Raw genomic sequence first — 18413 nt, 5'->3', positions numbered from 1 at the left:
GCAGCAGTACGGTAGCAGTAGCATCTCATGTGCAGTGCAAGTACAGTCATGTGCTGTTATATGGAAGGAGCAGCAGCGCAACCATCCAACACTGCGGACGCACCCCCTGGCCGGTTCCTGCTCGCGCCTCCCCCCTCCCTCTCCCCCATCTCTCCCCCTCTCTTCCCCCTCTGCAGGCCAGGCGCCGCCGCGGCTGCGCTACCTCATCTATGACGTGTGCATGATCAATGCCACACCGCTGCTGCAGAAGCCCTGGAAGGTGCGGGGGGGGGGTGTGGCAGGCCGGGGGGTGGGTGGCGGCATGGGCTGTCGGGCCTGCGTGTGCGTCCGCTTTGAAGCTGGCCTTCCCTCCCCGCCCATCTCATCACTTTACCCAACTCCGCCATCTCTCCTCCTTTCCCCCCACCCCGTCTACTATGCGACTGTACCTGCCTACGACTTCACTTCTTAATTAATCATGAATGTAACACCCCCCGCAATAATCATGGACATAACCCCACGATGTAACCCCGGCTCCCACATCACCCGCCACCCCACCCTTCGCAGGAGCGCTACCGCGCCATTGACAGCGACATCGTCAAGCCGCGAACCACGGAGCGAGCCTACATAGACGATTGGCGCAGGCCGGGGCGGGGGGCCTGGGACCCCGCGCGGGCCGAGTACCTGTCGCCGCCGCTGCAGGTGGGGGCTGGAAACACACACACACACACACACACACACACACACACACACACACACACACACACACACACACACGCACACGCACACGCACACGCACACACACACACACACAAACACAAACACACAGACACACACTGTCGTCGTTGGGCGCGCTTTCGTTTCCTTTTTATCACACACACTTTCAAGCCCGCCCCGCGTGGGCCGCACTCGGTTGCAGCCGCCATTGCTTCCGCCCGCCGCCGAGACGGGGCCCGGGTGATTCCGCTGACACATGCATGCCGGGTCTGCATGCCGGGCCCCCTCCTCACCGCCGCCTCCGCACGGCCACACTTGCCCCTTGGGGAGCAACCCACCAGCTGCCCTCCCCTCCTGCCCATATCTCCCTGCCTCCCTGTTCCCCGCTGCCCCACCTGCCCCCCTACCCTGCCCCTGCCCCCCTACCCCCCTACCCCACAGTACGACTACGCGGCAGAGGCCTTCAGTGTGCGGCAGAAGCCCTTCTGGCCCGTGCACCAGATCGACAAGGTGTGTGCGCGTGTGTGTGTGTGTGCGTGTGTGAGGGGGGGGGGGGGTAGCCGTTCATGTGGAGGACGGAGTGACCTAATCACAGGTGCCGGCGTCTGGGGGCGGGGTGTCCCGGGGGCATCCGGGCGAGTGTGAGACCACCATATTGTTCCCACCCGCACCCATCTCAGGCGCCCCCCAGTCTCTAGTTTCTTGTTGGGCAAGATCAAAACCACCCGACTACCTCGTCGATTAACCTCCCCATTGCCTCATCGCCGCACATGACTGCAACCCTCCCTGTCCGTCTGACAACGTTGCCTGGAACATTCCTGGAACCCCTACTTCGGTTTAAACTGGGCTGGTATTTACAATCCCTCCCCCGGCCCCGTTGCCTTGACCTCGCAATGCCCCCCTACCCCCTCACTCCTCCCCCCCCCCCAGGTGTTTGAGCGCTTCCACGACCCGCACAAGGTCGGCCACGAGAGCGACGGACTCATCCTGCAGGGTGGGTGTTCCCCGGGGGGCGGGGGTGGGGGTGGTAAGTACCAGCCCAAACGAAGCCAAACCAAGCCAAACTAGCGGAGGGGGGTAGTTTATTTCAATCCCAGACCAAACCGAACCCAATGCAAAAGAGCGAGGAAGAGAGCGTGGCCTATGCTGTGACAACGGAGGGGCACTGGCAGGGTGTATGGGGCGGGGGTAAGCGGTCGAGGACGGAGTCTTATCGACGAGCGCCGGGGCGGAGACAACAGCTGGGCTCGGGATCCACGCTGCGTCCACTCACCCCGCCCCAATCCCACCGGCCCTTTTTGGGCTGAGCCCCCCGAGCGAAGCGATCCAGGGGGGGGGCGAAGCCCCCCAGGATTGCCCCTGTCCGTGCCTGCCTGCCTGCCTGCCTGCCTGCCTGCCTGCCTGCCTGCCTGCCTGCCTGCCTGCCTGCCTGCCTGCGCGTGCCTGCCTGCGTCGACAAAAAGTACCATACTGGCACAAACCGCGAGCGCCACGTATTATTAATTGCTATTCCCTATTGTAGAAAAATAGGCGGCAGGGAAAACTCGGCCGGAGTGAGAAGCGACCTCGCGAGTCCATGGACATCTTGACTTTCTTCAGTCCGCGAGTATAGCTCTCGGGCCCTGAATATCTTACATCCATGTATCAAAACATGTCGACGACAAGCGTCTTGGGGCAAGAATGTCGAAATCTTGTGCAACAGCCGAACCATGCGTGCCGATCCCGCCTTAATTATGTCGCGGCCCCGGATCACGCGCCCGAGCCCCACTAGCCGTTTGTGGTGCTTGTGAGGGATTTGGAATGAGGTATCACGGACTCATGTGTGGAGTGGCGTGGACAGGGCGTGGCGGTGCCTTTGGTATGCCCCTTTGCCAGTCCCGCTGGGCTTGCAAGGGTGCTGTTCATGTCGCCGGTACCCATCGTCACATCCCTTGCTCTAGGGGCTCAGCCCATTTTCCAGCTGTACAAAGCTGACACCCCTTGTCACAACACCTACCCCCTCGCTACACTTCTCTGTACCATCTTTGCAACCCCACGCCTTCCCACCTTACCCCCAAGGTTGCCTCCGGCCCGCCCCTTCCTCAACCACTCACGACTGTAACCCCGCCACACTCCCCCGCCCCCGTCTTCTGATCCCCCTGCTGATATCCTGTTCCCAATATTTACACCATGCAATCCCCCGCTCCGCCCCGCGCCACCCAGGCTACGAGCACCAGTATGTGCCCGGCACCTGCGAGCTGCTGTACAAATGGAAGTTCGCACACATGAACAGCGTCGACTTCAAACTGCGCTGCGCCACCGTGCCGGACCCGGAGGCGGCGGCAGACCCGGCCAGGTGAGCAGAGGCGGGCGGGCGGGCGGGAGGGGGGGGGTGGGGGCGGGAGGGAGGGAGCGGGGTGCTGCTGCCAGTGTTGCCAGTGTTGCCAGTGTTGCTGCTGTTGCTACTGCAGTTGCTGCTGGTACTGTTGCTGTTGCTGCTATCGCTGCTGCCGAGCGATGTGGGGTGGGTGGGTTGTTCCGGGCTGCCGCCTGGGCTGCTGCTGCTGGTGGCACCCAGTCGGCCCCGTCGCCCCCGCTCCCCATCGCCACCCCTGGCCCGACCTCGAACACGACCCAACCCCACTCCTGCTCCCCAACCCACCCCGCACTGAAACCCCCACCGCACTGCTTTCCGCCTCTGCCTCTGCCGATGCCACCACCTCTGCCACCCCCTGACCTCCTGCCCCTGGCCTCCTTGCCCCTGCCACGGCCGCAGCGGGCGGCGGCCGGTGATGCTGGACCCGGCCCACCCAGCGCCCCTCACGCTGTACCTGCTGGACCAGAACAAAACCCGCGGGAGCAACATCGTGGACGTGCCGCTGGAGCGAATCGACCCGCACGGTGGGGGCGGCTGTTTTGGGGGGGCCGGGGGGGGAAGGATGGAGGGAGGTTGGGGGAGGCAGGGAGGGAGCACGTGGGGGGAGGAGGGACGGGCGGCTGCAGGGTAGGCGGGGGCTGGAGGGCAATGGCTGGAGCGGGATGATGGGCTGGAGGGTGGGGGCTGGAGGAGGCGGGGAATGGAGACGGGGTACCGGCAGGGACAAGGTTTGACAGAATAAGATGTTAGAAGACCTACCGTGTAGCTAACAACAGGAGCTCACCCAAGTGATGCTGGACTCGACCACCTCATGTGTGTGTGTGTGTGTGTGTGTGTTCTGTCATTGTGCTCCCTCGCTGTCTGACTCTGGTCTGGTCATGCCAAGACCGCGCGCACCACCTTGTCACCACAAGCACTCATGCCATACAATCCCCCTTCCAACTACTGCCTCTGACTGTGCTCCGCTAGGTTGGCTTGATTTGGGTTGGTTTGGGCTGGTGTTTACAACCCCCCTTCCTGGCTACGCCTTCACTTCTTAAATAATAATGAATGTAACCCCCCCCCCCCCCGACCCCCGACCCCCGATGGAATGCGTCGCGTGTGCCCGCTGTACCTCTGGACGTCGGCACTTCACTTCATATTTGATACACACCATCCCATGGATGGCTACCCCCGACCCCCGACCCCCCGCCCTCAGGCAACTTCCACGTGGAGTTCCCGCCCGGTGTGGACCCGCTGGACTACGACGGCAAGCTGTGCGAGTGCACCTTTGACCGCGAGCGCGGCGTGTGGCTGTTCATGCGCGAGCGCAAGGACAAGGACACCGCCAACGGCTCACGGGTCTACCTGCGGGTGAGAGGGAGGGCGGCTGGGTGGCGGCTTTGGGTGGCGCAGAAGGCTTGGTGATGGGGCTTGGTGATGGCGGCGCCGTTGGTTGGCGGTGTGTGTGTGGCGGGGGATCGTGTGTGTGTGTGTGAGTGTGTGTGTTTGTGTGTTGAAATTAACAACAAACGAAGCCTGTGTGTGCGTGTGTGTCGCTGATTAAGCCGGTGGCTTGGGTTCCGCTGGCGTACTCTCTCTCTCTCTCTCTCTCTCTCTCTCTCTCTCTCTCTCGCCCTCCCCCACATTGTCGTTGTCATCTTTCACACATCCCGCCCAGATCAAGGAGTCCATCATCAACCACGTGGACCAGGACCTGCTGGTGGGGACACTCAAGGACAGCCTGATCAACAGGTGCCGGGGTGATCGGTGTGTGTGTGTGTGTGTGTCAGTTGAAAAACGACAAAACAAGGCCCGGGGTGTCGATGTGTGTGTATATATGCGCGTGCGTGTGCGCGCGTGTGCGTGTGCGCGTGCTCGTGCGCATGCCAGAGCCTGCGAGGAGGACCGAATGACCGCGACGGGGCCTCGCCTGCCCTCCTGCACACCTTCGCCTACCCGTGCCACCCCTGTCAACTGCCCCGGCACCGGCCCCCACTCCTCCCCCCTCCGTTGCGCCTGCTGTCTAACACTCCTATGTACCATCTTTGCACACACACACACGCCCACACAGGCCGGAGTACGCCTCGGACCGCGCGCACCTAGGCCCGGCGGAGCTTGAGGTGCTGCGGCGGGATGTGGAGGCGTGGCGGGAACGGCAGCACGTGAGTGGCACCCAGGGGGGAGGGGGCCGGGTGAGGGGCGGGAGGGGGACAGGTGGCTTTGGGAAGGTTGCTTGCAGAGGTCAGGCAGGGAGGCAAAGCTGAGCACGAGAAGCAGCGGCTCAGGAGGGGGCGGAGGGGGTGCGGAAGGATTGAGGGGGCTGCACGGCGAGCAGAGAGGCGCTGGGTGCAGGCAAAACCTAGCGCGCGCTGCGATGTTGTACAGCTTCAGTACCATGTCCATCTGGTGTGATCATGTTCTTGGGCTCAACATCTCCTCCTTGCTATCCCGCTCATCTGCAGATGCAGTACGAGCAGCAGCAGATGCAGCAGCACCACCCGCCGCCGCCGGGGCACGGCCGCGGAGCAGGAGCAGGCGGCGCCGGGCAGCGCGGCAACGGGCACGCGGCCGCAGGTGCTGGCGGCGGCGCAGGGGCGGCTTATGGCGAGGGAGAGGACGGGCCGCAGCCTCTGTCGCCGCCGGGAGGCGACCCGCACGGCAACGACGACGACTACCACGGCGGAGACAACGACGGTGCGTGTCGTGTACGCTAAAGATGTAAATCTACACAGACCTACACATTGTGTCGCGGCGTGGCCCTTAGTGGCGCGGCGCGGCGCTGTCGCGTGCTGCTGCATGCCGTTTGTCAGGAAACGCACAGAGGGAAAGGGTCAGCACTGTGCACCAGGCGGATGCGCAAACACACAAAGGGCCACGCCGTGCACGCGCCGTGTGTGTGCGCCCCAAGGGTCACTGTGGGCCGCTGGGCCGCGCTTCGGTGCACGGGTGCAAGCCGGAGGCTTGTAGGCGTATCATGATACGTACCGCCTCGCTCGCCCCAGACGCACTCGCGCTCACGCCGCTTCGCCTCCCCTTGGTGCCCCGCGTCCGCACACAGGCGGCACGTACAAGGTGTCTGACGCAGACGACGGCGCGAGAGCGGCGCTCAAGCGAAAGCGCGACCCGGGAGACGGGGAAGGCGGGGAGGGCGGGCACGGGGAGGACGGGCACGGGGGCGTGCCGCGTGGGCGGACCACGGTGTGGGGCCCCGAGATTGACGAGCCGCACGAGCACTGCCCCGCCTATGAGGGTTTCGGTTTCTAAGGAGTTCTTACGAGTTTCTATGGCGCTTCTAAGGACTGGCGGGCGGGGCCGGAGGCAATGTGTGCACGGGTCGTGTTGCTGCTGTGCCTGAGTCGCGGCAGCAGCGCGATAAGCCACGTGGGCCTGGGACATGATGATGGGAAGATGCATGTCGGCGCTGGAAGGCTTCGCAACGACAACATCTCCGGGTGCATTGGCCTTCGCTATATATGGCATTTGCAGGACGGGCGTCTTGCACGTGTTGCCGGGTTGGAAGCAGGGGCAGTCAATGAGGAGCGACGTGAATCGGGAAATCGGACTTCGAAACGACTATGGAGGTCCAAGAGCGAAGGGCTGAGGCCGGGTGGGTTTCAGCAACGAGTGAGCCACGGACCAACACAACCGTGGTGTGTGCAGGCGCTTGTTGTCAGGCGACGATGGGCCAGGCCAAGTGGATAGGAGGGTGTGATGGACAAGGGTAAGGGGCTAGTTTACGTATAGTCCTGTAGGAGCCACGGTGTTGGCGCGCTTGGCCGCCGCGGAGGATCCTAAGGCCGCCCTGGATTGCGCATGGGGGGCGGCCGATGGCGGTGCGGCGCCTGCGGCCAACACGTGGATCCGTACCGTGTAGAAGCACACGCAGGGCCGTGAGCCGTGACTGCTGATGGCTGCTGATGGCTGCAAGGGGCTCGGGGCGTTGCAAGGCGTGGGGCCGTGGCGTTGCAGTTTCGCGGCCAAGCAAGCCCGTTAGCCCGGCAAGCCGGTAGTCAGGGATGCTACGGATCAGCGTAGGCCCCGATGCTGCTCGTGCGGACTGTGAAGGCCTGAGCCAACCGCCCCCCCCCCCCATGACCCAGTACGAGCGCGCAGTCACCGCGCAGGGCATGGGTCGTGCAAGCACGAGGACAGGCCTCTCGCTTTCCCGCTCCCCAGCTACGGGCTTACCCTGCCGTCCTTGGCTCTTTGATTCCTCGCCTGCCTCTGCGGTGCCATCGCCAGCAGGGCTATGCATGGGGGCCACTGGAGCTGGCAGGGACCAGGCCGAGGCCGTCGAGGACCCGGAGTGATAGGCTCCAGACATGAAGAAGTTCAATGGCCCGCTACGAAACATTTTTTGGGGCCGACGCACAGTTTCACGCTTGGAGTAACTCTCAATCTCTTTTGGTGCAGATAGGCGGAAGCCGCCGCACGGCGATCATAAGGAAAATTGTTGTTGGCGCGGCATGATGAGGTGGCCCCTATCACAGGGTAGTACGCGGGCACAGTCCCGTTACACTGCTGCAAATGAAGTGCATATGCATACGTTTGATCAGTAGTAGACGTTCCGAGCAATTTGCTCCTCGAGATGCATTCAGGTGGCCCACTCTTTGAAGTGGGAATTATTAGAACCGCTACAGTTGTTGAATGGAAGTGTATCTCTTTAGTAAAGCGACGGCTTGACATCAAGGTAACTCCCCAGAGAACGGCGGGCGCAATCTCCGGATTACACAACTTCTGAGCTAAACAACACGCGCTCATCGCTGCTTAAACCTGCGCTTGACACAAAGATACTGTGCTAGGATTATTGAGCTTTGTACTGGAGTAACTTGTGTGCACCAGCCACCAAGAGAGGCCCTGCTGCTGAGCATGGCCCCTGTCCTGCTGTGACGCGTAGACAGCGTACAAGTATGACTTCTTTATATACCGCATGGATTGCTGTCCTGGTCGTGGTGTTGCTTGAGGCGCCGCGAAGCATTAGTGCGCAGCAGTCGACAAGCTTTGCTACAGGCCTGCAGCTGCCCAAAACCAGCGATGGTTTCGGATTAAGCAGAACACGGAATTGGCTCGAGAGGTGCGTTGCGAGGGGGACCTGGGCCCCGCCCGTACCGCTGCGCGCTCCGCGGCGTGCGGGGGTAGGTCGGGCAGGCCCGACTGTGACCAGTCGAATAGAGTGGCGCGAGCCCGACTGTCGCGTGACCCACGACCGGTACTGCTGACGCACACACATACACACACACGGGCTCCCACTGACGGCCTCTCACTGATGGACTCCCATCCACTCACGCGTCCGCCTTATTACTCATCGACAGGTACGGGTCGGTCCGAGCGCGCGACTACTTTGACTGGCGGAGGATTCCCGGGGTCATCCGTGACCCTAGCGACCAGTCCAAGTGCCCCGCGTGCTTCGCCTTTGCCGGCATTCACTCCATTGAGGCGCTGCTGTCCATCAAGCGCGGGGCCGCGGGCGCCAACGCGGTGGAGCTGGAGGAGATGCAGGCCATGCTGTGCGCGGCCGAGGAGGCGGCGGCTGCCACCTGCGTCAGCACGTCCGGCGGCTGGGTGGATGACGTGTACCGCTACGCCATGAAGTCCAACCTGCTGCCCCGGCGGGAGTGGCTGCGCCTGAATGGCTATAATGGTGGGGGTGCTGGCAGGAATCCTGGGTCAGGGCGGTCAGGGGTCGTGGGGTCGTGGGGTCGTGGGGTTATTACTTGGGCCGAGGGTCGCCGCGAGGGTGGCCTCCAGGGGCCACAGCAGGTCATGGGGGATTGTAAATACCAGCCAAACTAAGCCAAATCAATACAAACTAGCGGAGCACCGAACTTGGATAGCGGCCGCGGCTGAAGACAACGGCGACATGGGCAATGGCACAATCTACCGTCGGGGATGGGCGTTGCGGCAATGGGCAGGTGGTTCTGGTTATGGCGCGCGGGGCGCAGACTGTACCGTACTGGTCTTAGCCGCATGCGTTGGCCAGCCAGGTAAATCATTCTTCACTAGCAGTACCTGCTGCATGCGCGTTCGGTGCAGGTAGGACCTCGCGAGTAGCCTCACCCATCGTGGCGACACCTTGCCCGCCTTCCCACACTAACGACCCTGCCACTACAGACTCAACGCCGCTGGAGGAGCAGACGTGTAAGGCTCTGAGCCAACAGCCGCCGCCCCCACCGCCCAGCTCACCGGCCGTGGACCGCGCGGCGAGGCCGCTCATCAACCGGATTGCGGGATGGGAGGACGTGCCGGCATCGGCGCCAGCCCTGCGCAAGGTGCGTTGGGCTATCTGGCTGGCTGGCTGGCTGGATGCATGGATGGATGAACGGCATTCCGCATTATTGCGCACATGCAGACATGGCGCAGGCGGGCGCAGGCAGGCTTGGATACCGTAGGCTAGGCGGGCACGTACGTGTTCGGAAGCAGTCTGCTGGTGCTGCAGTCCGCACGCGCAGTGCAGGCGTGCCCAGAGTCCCCCACAACACACAACCCGCCGCACCTAATGCCACCTCCCCCACCAGGTGCTTGCCAACCAGCCGGCGGTGGCGCTGGTGCACGCCTCGCGCGACTGGTACGCCGTCACCGCCACACACGACGTCTTCAACGGCACCTGCTCCCACCAACTGGCGGACGCCAACCACGCAGTCGTCATCGTGGGGTGGGTGTGGGCGGCGAGCGGGTTGCGATGGATGGGGATCTTGGACGGAGTGGTAGGCAGGAGCAGCACGCAGCAACCGGTATGGCTCGACGTGGCTCGTGCGAGTTTATGGCGGGTGGCGGTGGCACCAGGTAGGGCGGGGGGCCTCCCAACCAGTCCACCACGTACCGTATCCAACCAGTCAGCTGCACGCACGCACACACCCGCCCGCTCTCCACGCAGGTACACGCCCGAGCACTGGATCATCAAGAACTCGTGGGGCACCAAGTGGGGCAAGGGCGGCTTCATGCGGCTGCCGCATTTGCTCAACGGCACCAACAACCCCTGCGGCCTGCTCAACGCCCTGACCTACCCCGTCATCGATGGAGGTGAGCTGTTGGTTGGGGGGCCGCATATTGTCAGCCAAACTCTGCGCTGTATCCAGTGTTGCATTGCAGTGATTGCAACTGAGCCGTTACTGCAACCTGTCTGCCGCTGTCACGCACGCAGTCAATCCATCTCGGCGTGGAGAGCTCCAGAGCCAAGGTAGGTGGGTGTGTGCCGGTGGAGGCCGTGGCGTAGGCACAGGCACAGGCACAGGCACAGGCACAGGCACAGGCACAGGCACAGGCACAGGCACAGGCACAGGCACAGGCACAGGCACAGGCACAGGCACAGGCACAGGCACAGGCACAGGCACAGGCACAGGCACAGGCACAGGCACAGGCACAGGCACAGGCACAGGCACAGGCACAGGCACAGGCACAGGCACAAGCACAGGCACAGGCACACCCGTGCTTCCAAACACGCACGGAGACCCATGCGCGCCTTACCGTATCTCCCCTACCTGCTGCCTCACAGCCTTCTGCGCCAAGGTGGTCAAGGTGTCCAACAACGCCACCAGCCTCAGGAGCCTGGCTGCGGACTACAGCACCAAAGAGCGCAACATCACCTCGGACGACATCTTCCGGGTGAACAGCCACCTGCCGCAGGTGTGTGTGTGTGTGTGTGTGTGTGTGTGTGTGTGTGTGTGTGTGTGTGTGTGTGTGTGTGTGTGTGCGTGTCTGTGTGTGTGGGAAGGGGGGGCGTTCATGCTCTCGGAACCAGCCCTTCACATCCGTCTGTGCACGCATGGCCCTTCCCACCCTGATGATGACACGCCCCATGCACCTCTCCCGCCGCCTCCCTACCCACGCGCCTGGCTCCATGCAGGGCCTGAACGCCTCGGACCCCATCCAGCAAGGCACCAACGTCTACATCCCGCCCTGCTCCCGCGGCGCGCTCAAGCCGCCAAAGCCCGAGGTAGGCGGTTGCTGTGTACTCTGCCCGACTCCCAAGCAAACCGCCCACCTCAACACGCCTACACGAGGAAAGCAACATGCCCGTATGTGGCGTCCGGTCAATGGCGGCAATGCCCAACGAGCCCCACGTACGCCACTCATGCTCAAACACACGCGCACAGGCCTCTTGCGGCACCACGTACCAGGTCAACGCCCTCTTTTCGCCGCCCTCGCCGCCCATGCCTTCCTCGCCAACCCCAATGAGCACCGGCACCCACCGGCGCTCGGCTCTCGCTCCCGGCATCGCCAGCAGCAGCTACGCATTTGGTGACTTTGGCGTGGTGAACGCCTTTGAGCTTGGCGGTGAGGAGGGCGTCCGGGCTCAGCGGGAGCACGCGGCGCAGCTGCGGCAGGCGGAGGAGCAGGCGCAAGCGGCGACTGTGGCGCACTACGAGGCTCGGCGCGACGAGCGGCGCCGGCGGCGGCTCGCGGGGCTGGAGCAGGGGCTTGGCCTGGGCCTGGGGCTGGAGCAAGGCGAACGGATGGCGCAGGGGGAGCAGCATGGCACGGTGGGCAGCAGCAGGAGGGCGCTGCTGCAGCTAGGTGAGGCGGCCGCAGGGCGAGCATGCGTAGAAGGTTGGGGCCTTGGGGGAGCGGGAGCGGGAGAGGCAGAGGGAGAGGGATCGATCGCGCGGGAAAGGGAGGGGGAGTGTCGTAGTGGCAATGGCTCTGCGACATCTGAGTGGGCGGGCATGGATGAGGCCCAGTTAGCATTTGCCACGCACGGTATGTTTGCGTTGTGCACACGCTGAAAACACACACGCGCCGCCGCCCCGCCGACCCACACGTGTGCCCGCACGCAGATGACCACTACGTGCTCAACACGGGTGACATCACGGGACAGGACGCCTCGCCGCCGCCGCCCAGCCTCCCGCAGGCGCCGCCGCCGGCCCCCGCGCCGCCGCCGCCCGACCCGCTCAACAACCTATACGAGCTGGACGAGCACTTCGAGGAGGACTTTGAGGCCCTTACGTACGGCATAGCCTCCCACAAGTAAGCGGCGGCATGAGGACACCACGTATGGTGTCTGGTTGCATGAAGAATGGCTTGGAAGGAGCAGGGGCGGCGCTGCCTGTTGCAGTCTGGCAAGGCGAACGCATAGCACACACACACACACACACACACACACACACACGCACAGACACACACACACACACACACCTGCGCGCCCAACTCGCCCGCCACCTGCAGGTACCCGGAGCGCCCCAGCGGTCTGGAGGACTCCGCCCTGCGGCCGCCCGCGCGGCTACTGCTGCTGGAGGCCGCGGTGCCGGTGCTGCTGGGCCCGGACGGCGCGCCCCTGGTGGCGGCGGCCCGGCACGGCGAGGGCCGCGTGCTGGTGCTGGGGCAGGACCGGCTCCTGCTCGACAACCCGCTGCAGGACGCCGAGAGCCTCGCCAACAACACCGAGGCCGCGCGCCTGCTCGTCAACGCGTTGGGCTGGCTGTCTGAGCCGGCGGGTTGCAGTATCGACCCTGCGTCCGACGTGTACGAGCACCCGCTGCCGAACGTGCTGGTGTACACAGACAGCCTGGGCGGCGGCGGCGAGGGTCTGGGGCAGACCATGCAGCTGCTGCGCCTCGCCAAGGCGGAAGCGGTCCGCCGCCGTGCGGCGGTGGCGGCCGCAAACGCCACGGCAGATGCCGCCGCTGGCGGCGTTGAAGGTGGCGTTGACGGCAGCGGTGACGGCGCCGCCGCTGACGACGGGAACGTGGATGAGGAGTTGGATCCGGAGGAGGCCGCGGCCCTGGCAGCCATGATTGAAGACGGCGTGTTCGGAGGGCTGCAGTTTGCCGTGAAGCGTGGCTTTCCCACGGAAGCGCTTCTGAAGAAGGCCGAGTATGATTACGGCGACTATTATGGGGACTACAGCAGCTCGAGTGGCTCTGCAGATTACGGCGGCGACTACAACGCATATGCGGATTACGCCTCGGCCTACACCAACTACCAGTACCAGATCATTGTGGTGTTCAGCTCGCAGGTGCGTGCGTGCATGCGTGCGTGCGTGGGCGGGTGGATGGGAGGTAGCCAAGGGGAGCGAGGCTGGGAGGCAGGAAGGGGGGCCGGCGGGTTGGCAGCAGGCAGGTTGGGAGGCAGGCGCCGCACACACACACACACACACACACACACACACACTGTCGCATACATCGCATACACATCGCATACACTGTCTTTGCGCAACGTTTTCCTTGTGCTCTTTAACACACACACACACACGCACACACACACACAACCCTTAAACACACACACACACACACACACACACTTCTTACACACGCACGCAGGCGCTGCCTCACGACTTCGCCGTGAAGCTGCGCGAGTTCGTGGCGGCCGGCGGCGGCCTGGTGGTGGTCCACGACCGTGCCATGGCTCTGAGCTCAGAGCTGGGGCGCACCTACGCGGGCCTGGCCAACTTCGCAGACTACTACTCCGCCAACAGGCTGCTGGGGCCCATGGGTGAGCGGCCACACAATTCTGTTGCTGAGACGTGACTTGGCGGACGTGCCGAGACGGGGCGTGATGAAGAGCGAGGCGTGCTTGGCACGTACAGAACTGCCACACGCGTGCCGTCCCTGACGCGCACACTGCCCCCGTGTGCATGCTAAGTATACACACACATGCGCACACAGGTATCATGATCACGCCCACATTGGTGGAGTACGCGGCGGAGTGGCGGCCGCCGCTGCAGGTGCCACACCCGCCGCCGCGGAGCTACAAGCTGATGAACGCGCACTACGCCGCCGACGCACTGCGGCTGGGCGGCTTCCTTAACAGGACCACCGGCGTGGTTGGTGAGTGGCCTCGCTCGGGGTCCCTGCCTTGGAGGGCCTACCTGTCGCCTCGCTCCTCGCTCTGCTGCCCCCGTTCGCGTTTCATGCCCTCACTTTTTGTCACTGCATCTCCCCGCTACCGTACCCGTCTGCATTCTCGCTGAGCTTGCTTGCTTGCTTGCTTGTCATGTGCGTTGCCTGCACATGCAGCTGCAATGGACAGCCAGGAGCGGGCAGCAGGTGCGCTACCTGTCGTTGATTCGAACTGAGGGACGTGTGCGTGTGCTTCCCACGTGCTCCCACGCACCGGCCCCACCAGCTCCGCCTGCCCGCCGTGCACGCCGCTGCATGTGCACAGCTGGCACCCGCCGGTATATGTAGGGCCGCCGCGCGTGCGTGCTGCACCGCGTACATACACACCGCAATGACTTGCTCTCTCTTGCCAGCGCGCCCCTCACATGGATCCTATTTCATTCCTTCGCCTGGCCCCTACCCCTTCGTCCCCTTCGTCCTGTGCGCTCCCATCAGCGACCTCCGGACTGGGCTTTGCACAAGGGCTGCTAAAGGATGTCGCTGACCGCTACCCAGTCTTGTGGGCCGAGCTGTCCATTGCGCTGCACCCGCCCTCACCCCCGGCGGCGCCGCCCTCGCCGCCCAAACCAGGTAGGTGTGCTGAGGGAGCGCAGACAGATATACGTCTGTACGCATGTGGGCCTGCTTGTCCTGTCTCCCAGCCTGCCATGCATGCCTGCTTTGGTCGTATCTAGCACGGCCAAGGCAGGCCGCTTGCGTGCGCGGCGGGGCGACGACGTGTTTTTGATAGCTAGCGCCCCACCCAAGCGGTCCCACTCCAGGTAAACGCGTGTCCCCAGGGAGGCGCCCGTTCGACGGCACCAACACCCCCTGGGAGATCGCCCTTACTGATGCTTGAAGGACAATCTTCCCCTTGACTCACACCACGTGTTGTCCGGGGGGGTGCGTTTCCCGCCAAAACCGCACGCCAAGAAACGTCGCCCCGAGCAAATTGCAGAGCGGAATACAGACTCCGCCACTTATTGTATATGTTATTTGCGATGTATTTGGGCAATAGCGCTTGACAGCAGGATTAAACGTGCTCTTCGAGGCTCAAGTCGCGAAATTGACCGATGCCAACATCCTGCATAGGCGTTGTTTTCGGGCGTTATCGATTGCTGTCAATACAAATATATGCATAGGTGTAATCGGCTACTTTCTGGCCTGATATGAAGTGTCCTGACGAACGCGACATAGAACGTCGGCCCCGGCTCGATTTAGTGCCAGCATAGGTATAAGATGCTATAGGAACTGGAATTGGTCTGGGGACACGACCGGCCCCTGGGGCCGCGCGCGCGTGGGACCGCTTGGCCCTACCCCTCAAGCCGCCACCCCAAACCCAACCCATACCCTCAGCCGCCGCGCGCAACACCAGCACGGGCCCGCTGTTCACCACCTACTTGGAGCGCGAGTGGCTGGAGGCGCTTGAGCACTACATGGAGGACTGGGTCGCGCAGTGCCCGGCCGGCGCACACGTGGTCGCCTTCCGCGGCCGCGCCTGGAGCACGGAGGACTACCGGCCCTGGGGCGCCACAGAGCCGGGGCTGCTGACCACGGTGAGTGTATGTTGCGAAGGGAAGCGGGATCGGATTGGCAGGATGACGATGCTGCCAACAAGGGCAAAACTCCACATGCGTGCCTGACTGCCAGCTGGCTGGCCTTCAGAAATCTCTACACGGTTTTCTCTTTGTCCTTTGGCATCTGTGTGTTAAAGAGCACAAGGAAAACGTTGCATCTGTGTGTTGTGCGTGCACAGGACTTCGTGCTCATCTGCAGCGACGGCACGCAGCTGCCCATAGGCCGACCCACTGCGCCGTACACGTACGAGCACCTCACGGCCTACCCGGTGGTGAAGGATGGGTGGATTCCCAGGTGCGTGGGTGAGCGAGTGCGTGCATGCGGGCATGGGGTTTAATTTCGTGTCGCGTGCCTGGATTCGCGGGGACAATCAACACGTAGGTATCGCAGTTGCAAGGCCGCCCAACGCTCTCTCATATCGTTGCGGCAAGACTACGGGGGGGCTCAGCATTGGTGTTGCCTGCCGTGTCTGCATGCAGCCGCTCCGGCATTGAGAAGCTCATTCGCCAGACCGGCGACCCAAACACGCCGCCCAAGCGCTTCACCTCGTTCGGCCTGGACTGGACGGAGCCCAAGTGTGCGGGCGGCTACACAGCCGCCCGCGCACAGGCGCACGGCGGCGATGCTGGCAACGGCATCGGCAAGCCGCTGCAGCTGTTCTTCCGCTGCAACGGCACGGGCGCCTACACCACCTTCACCGCCGGCATCGGCCTCACCACGTTCAACCCCTTCCTCGGTCCCGACAATTACAACCCAAACTGGTGGGTGCGCACGTGTGTGTGCAGGTTTTGCGTGTGTTAGGCGCCGCCGCCACCACCACCTCGCTCCACAAATGAACCATACGAGTACACTCAACCCCCTGCCGTGCTGATGACTGTCCTGCGCGGCGGCCCCTACCTGTGCGTGTGCGTGTCACCACGCACCCGCCATACATCTGCCCCTCATCAGCGACTGTGTGTGTGCCGCGCCGCAGGTGGCACTTCACGCTGCAGCCCGGTGTGCCCACCACCACCAGCCGCACCATCCCCGGCCTCACCCAGATGCAGAGCAAGGCGCAGCTGGAGGACATGCCCGGGTACCGCACCTGCCCGCCTGGCCAGGTGAGGTTAGACGCTCTCACCTGCGCCCCACCTACGGCACGCCACGCTAACATCGTCAATCAACACACCGTTCAGACGCGGCGCACTACCCTTAGGCCCTAGCTACCTGCTTGCCGCTCCATTCCTGCCGCTCCCCACACCGGCTTCCCGCGTCCGCGTCATTTATGCCCCACTAGAACTCCTACCCAGACCCCAACAAAACCCCAACCGCCGCCGCCGCCACCCTGCTGCCGTACGCCCGTACGTACCGTACAGGTTCTGTCGGGCCTGCGCGGCAACCGCCTGGCGCCGCCGCTGGTGGACTGGGTCAAGGCGACCACCGAAATACGCGACTTCATGTCGCCCGAGGGATACCTCATAAACCCGGGTGCGGCAGATGGGAGGAAGAGATGGCGGGAGGGAGGCTTACTCATACACCCGGGCGGGGCAGAAAGTTGCGCGTATGTATGCCCTGATTGCTACCGTGTTTGCCAGTCCACCCACCGCACACCAGCAACTCTGCGCATACGACCCACAGGTTACACCGTCCTGCTCAGCGTGCTGGATGTCTACTGCACCGACGCGCCTGCAGCAGCTGCAGCCGGTGAGGGACGGGCGGGTGGGCGGCAGGGTATGCGGGGTGTGTGCTTGTGGAGCCAACGCGCTAGTTTGCCAAGCAAGTGGCCTCACAAAGAAACTACTGCCCTATGCTTCTAGCCCATTGGCGAAGTCCCAGTCCCCGTCCGCTGACCGCCGCCACGCACTTGATTGAAACACCCTGCAGGGCCCAAGCCTGTCGCGCCGGCACCAGCGGGTGCGTGTGTACATAGCTTGGTCCCACGTGTCCTCACGCCATCTACTCGTGTACACACGCTCGCTGCTGTTGTGTTGAAGCGGGCCGTCGTGACGTGGTGCCGGCAGCGCCACAGCACACAGTCCTCGCCTGCATGTGTTGGACTAACCTGCTGCGTGCCCCAATGTCGTCCAGGCGCCGCTAGTCAGTCACATTCCGCTGCACGCGTACCTAACATTGTACTACGGTACGCAACCAATGCAGGCAGCCCGGGTGGGGAGCTCGCCCGCATTCCCAGCGTGCCGCCTTCGGCACGAACCCTGGAGCACACGGTCCTCAACACCACCAGCACGCGCCTCGCCTGCGGCAAGGCCGCGGTCATCTCAGGCATCGCGGCCGCCCAGGCCGGGCCCTATGGGGTGAGCAGCCATGCATATGCCACCTAGCCAGCTACCGCCTGCAGGCACCGCGCGCATGCCTGCTGCGAAGCCTGCAGGGGCCGTTGGTGTCAGGTAGGACGTAATTTGATCACGCACACCAGGAGCTGCGCACTTCCTTGATTGTCCCGCATTGCTTGATTGCATGCCCCCTGCTGCGGCCCAGCGAGCGACCAAGCGCCTGCCTACTTCCCAGCACCCACCCTGCTGACTGACCTCATTGCTGCATCCCAACGGCCCGCTTCCATCCAACACACTTACAGCTGGACATGTCCATCATCGGCATCCGCTGCTCCGACGGCACCTCGGAGTTCCAGGGCACGCTGGCTGCGGACCGCGCCTCCGCCTCCACCTCCGCCGCCTCTACCTCCGAGCCGTCCTCGCTGTTCGTGGACAACCCCTGCATCACGGGCTTTGACGCCGTGAGGCCCATCGGTGGCCAGGGCATTGGACTGGACAAGTGAGTAGTAGATCAACGGCAGGGCCGTTAGTTGTTGCTATGGTGCCGTTAGTTAATTGGTTGGTGGGGTCGGTGGTGGTGTGCTTGCATTCGAGGAAGGACGTCCTGCCGCCTGCGCTGTCGGCTGAGAAGTGAGGAGGCGCGTGTGCCTGTTGTATGTGCTTGTGAGGATAAGGGCCGGGCAGCTGCATTCCTTACCTGGGTGGGTAATGTAACGT

The 18413-nt window shown here is 63.6% G+C and overlaps 2 protein-coding genes across 3 annotated transcripts in view; both read left to right on the top strand.

Moving 5' to 3' along the window:
• The window catches only part of CHLRE_33g758897v5 (uncharacterized protein), a 12896-nt gene extending 5452 nt beyond the window's left edge, over positions 1 to 7444 (top strand). Inside the window, exons 3-13 of one of the 2 annotated variants that reach the window (XM_043073019.1) lie at positions 177 to 259; positions 547 to 681; positions 1138 to 1206; positions 1627 to 1690; positions 2899 to 3031; positions 3452 to 3576; positions 4251 to 4405; positions 4713 to 4786; positions 5106 to 5196; positions 5503 to 5728; positions 6093 to 7444. In XM_043073019.1, the coding sequence (XP_042914052.1) occupies positions 177 to 259; positions 547 to 681; positions 1138 to 1206; positions 1627 to 1690; positions 2899 to 3031; positions 3452 to 3576; positions 4251 to 4405; positions 4713 to 4786; positions 5106 to 5196; positions 5503 to 5728; positions 6093 to 6298 (1361 nt within the window). In that variant the 3' untranslated portion in view covers positions 6299 to 7444. Of the gene's footprint in view, positions 1 to 176; positions 260 to 546; positions 682 to 1137; positions 1207 to 1626; positions 1691 to 2898; positions 3032 to 3451; positions 3577 to 4250; positions 4406 to 4712; positions 4787 to 5105; positions 5197 to 5496; positions 5729 to 6092 lie in introns of both variants that reach the window. The other variant, XM_043073018.1, reaches the window with a different exon arrangement.
• A 144-nt stretch (positions 7445 to 7588) lies between these two features.
• On the top strand, positions 7589 to 18413 carry CHLRE_33g758847v5 (uncharacterized protein). Its single transcript, XM_043073017.1, has 23 exons — positions 7589 to 8108; positions 8347 to 8675; positions 9146 to 9303; positions 9550 to 9686; positions 9909 to 10054; positions 10527 to 10657; positions 10878 to 10967; positions 11128 to 11548; positions 11809 to 11998; positions 12197 to 12986; positions 13291 to 13462; positions 13636 to 13797; positions 13987 to 14016; positions 14305 to 14439; positions 15205 to 15404; positions 15605 to 15720; positions 15906 to 16187; positions 16400 to 16526; positions 16782 to 16893; positions 17044 to 17109; positions 17290 to 17319; positions 17563 to 17717; positions 17999 to 18413. The coding sequence occupies exons 1-23, from the start codon at positions 7945 to 7947 to the stop codon at positions 18197 to 18199; spliced, it is 4344 nt and encodes a 1447-aa protein (XP_042914051.1). The 5' UTR covers positions 7589 to 7944; the 3' UTR covers positions 18200 to 18413.

The sequence above is a fragment of the Chlamydomonas reinhardtii genome (assembly GCF_000002595.2).
Source record: "Chlamydomonas reinhardtii strain CC-503 cw92 mt+ unplaced genomic scaffold scaffold_33, whole genome shotgun sequence".
Lineage (NCBI taxonomy): Eukaryota > Viridiplantae > Chlorophyta > Chlorophyceae > Chlamydomonadales > Chlamydomonadaceae > Chlamydomonas > Chlamydomonas reinhardtii.
The sequence above is the reverse complement of the archived record's forward strand: the minus strand, read 5'-3'. Positions and strand labels throughout refer to the sequence as shown.

Coding starts and splice junctions, on each gene's coding strand:
- CHLRE_33g758847v5 (XM_043073017.1), top strand. CDS start 7,945: ATGACTTCTTTATATACCGCATGGATTGCTGTCCTGGTCGTGGTGTTG. Junction 11,999..12,196: donor TACGGCATAGCCTCCCACAA/GTAAGCGGCGGC, acceptor CGCCACCTGCAG/GTACCCGGAGCGCCCCAGCG. Junction 12,987..13,290: donor TTGTGGTGTTCAGCTCGCAG/GTGCGTGCGTGC, acceptor ACACGCACGCAG/GCGCTGCCTCACGACTTCGC.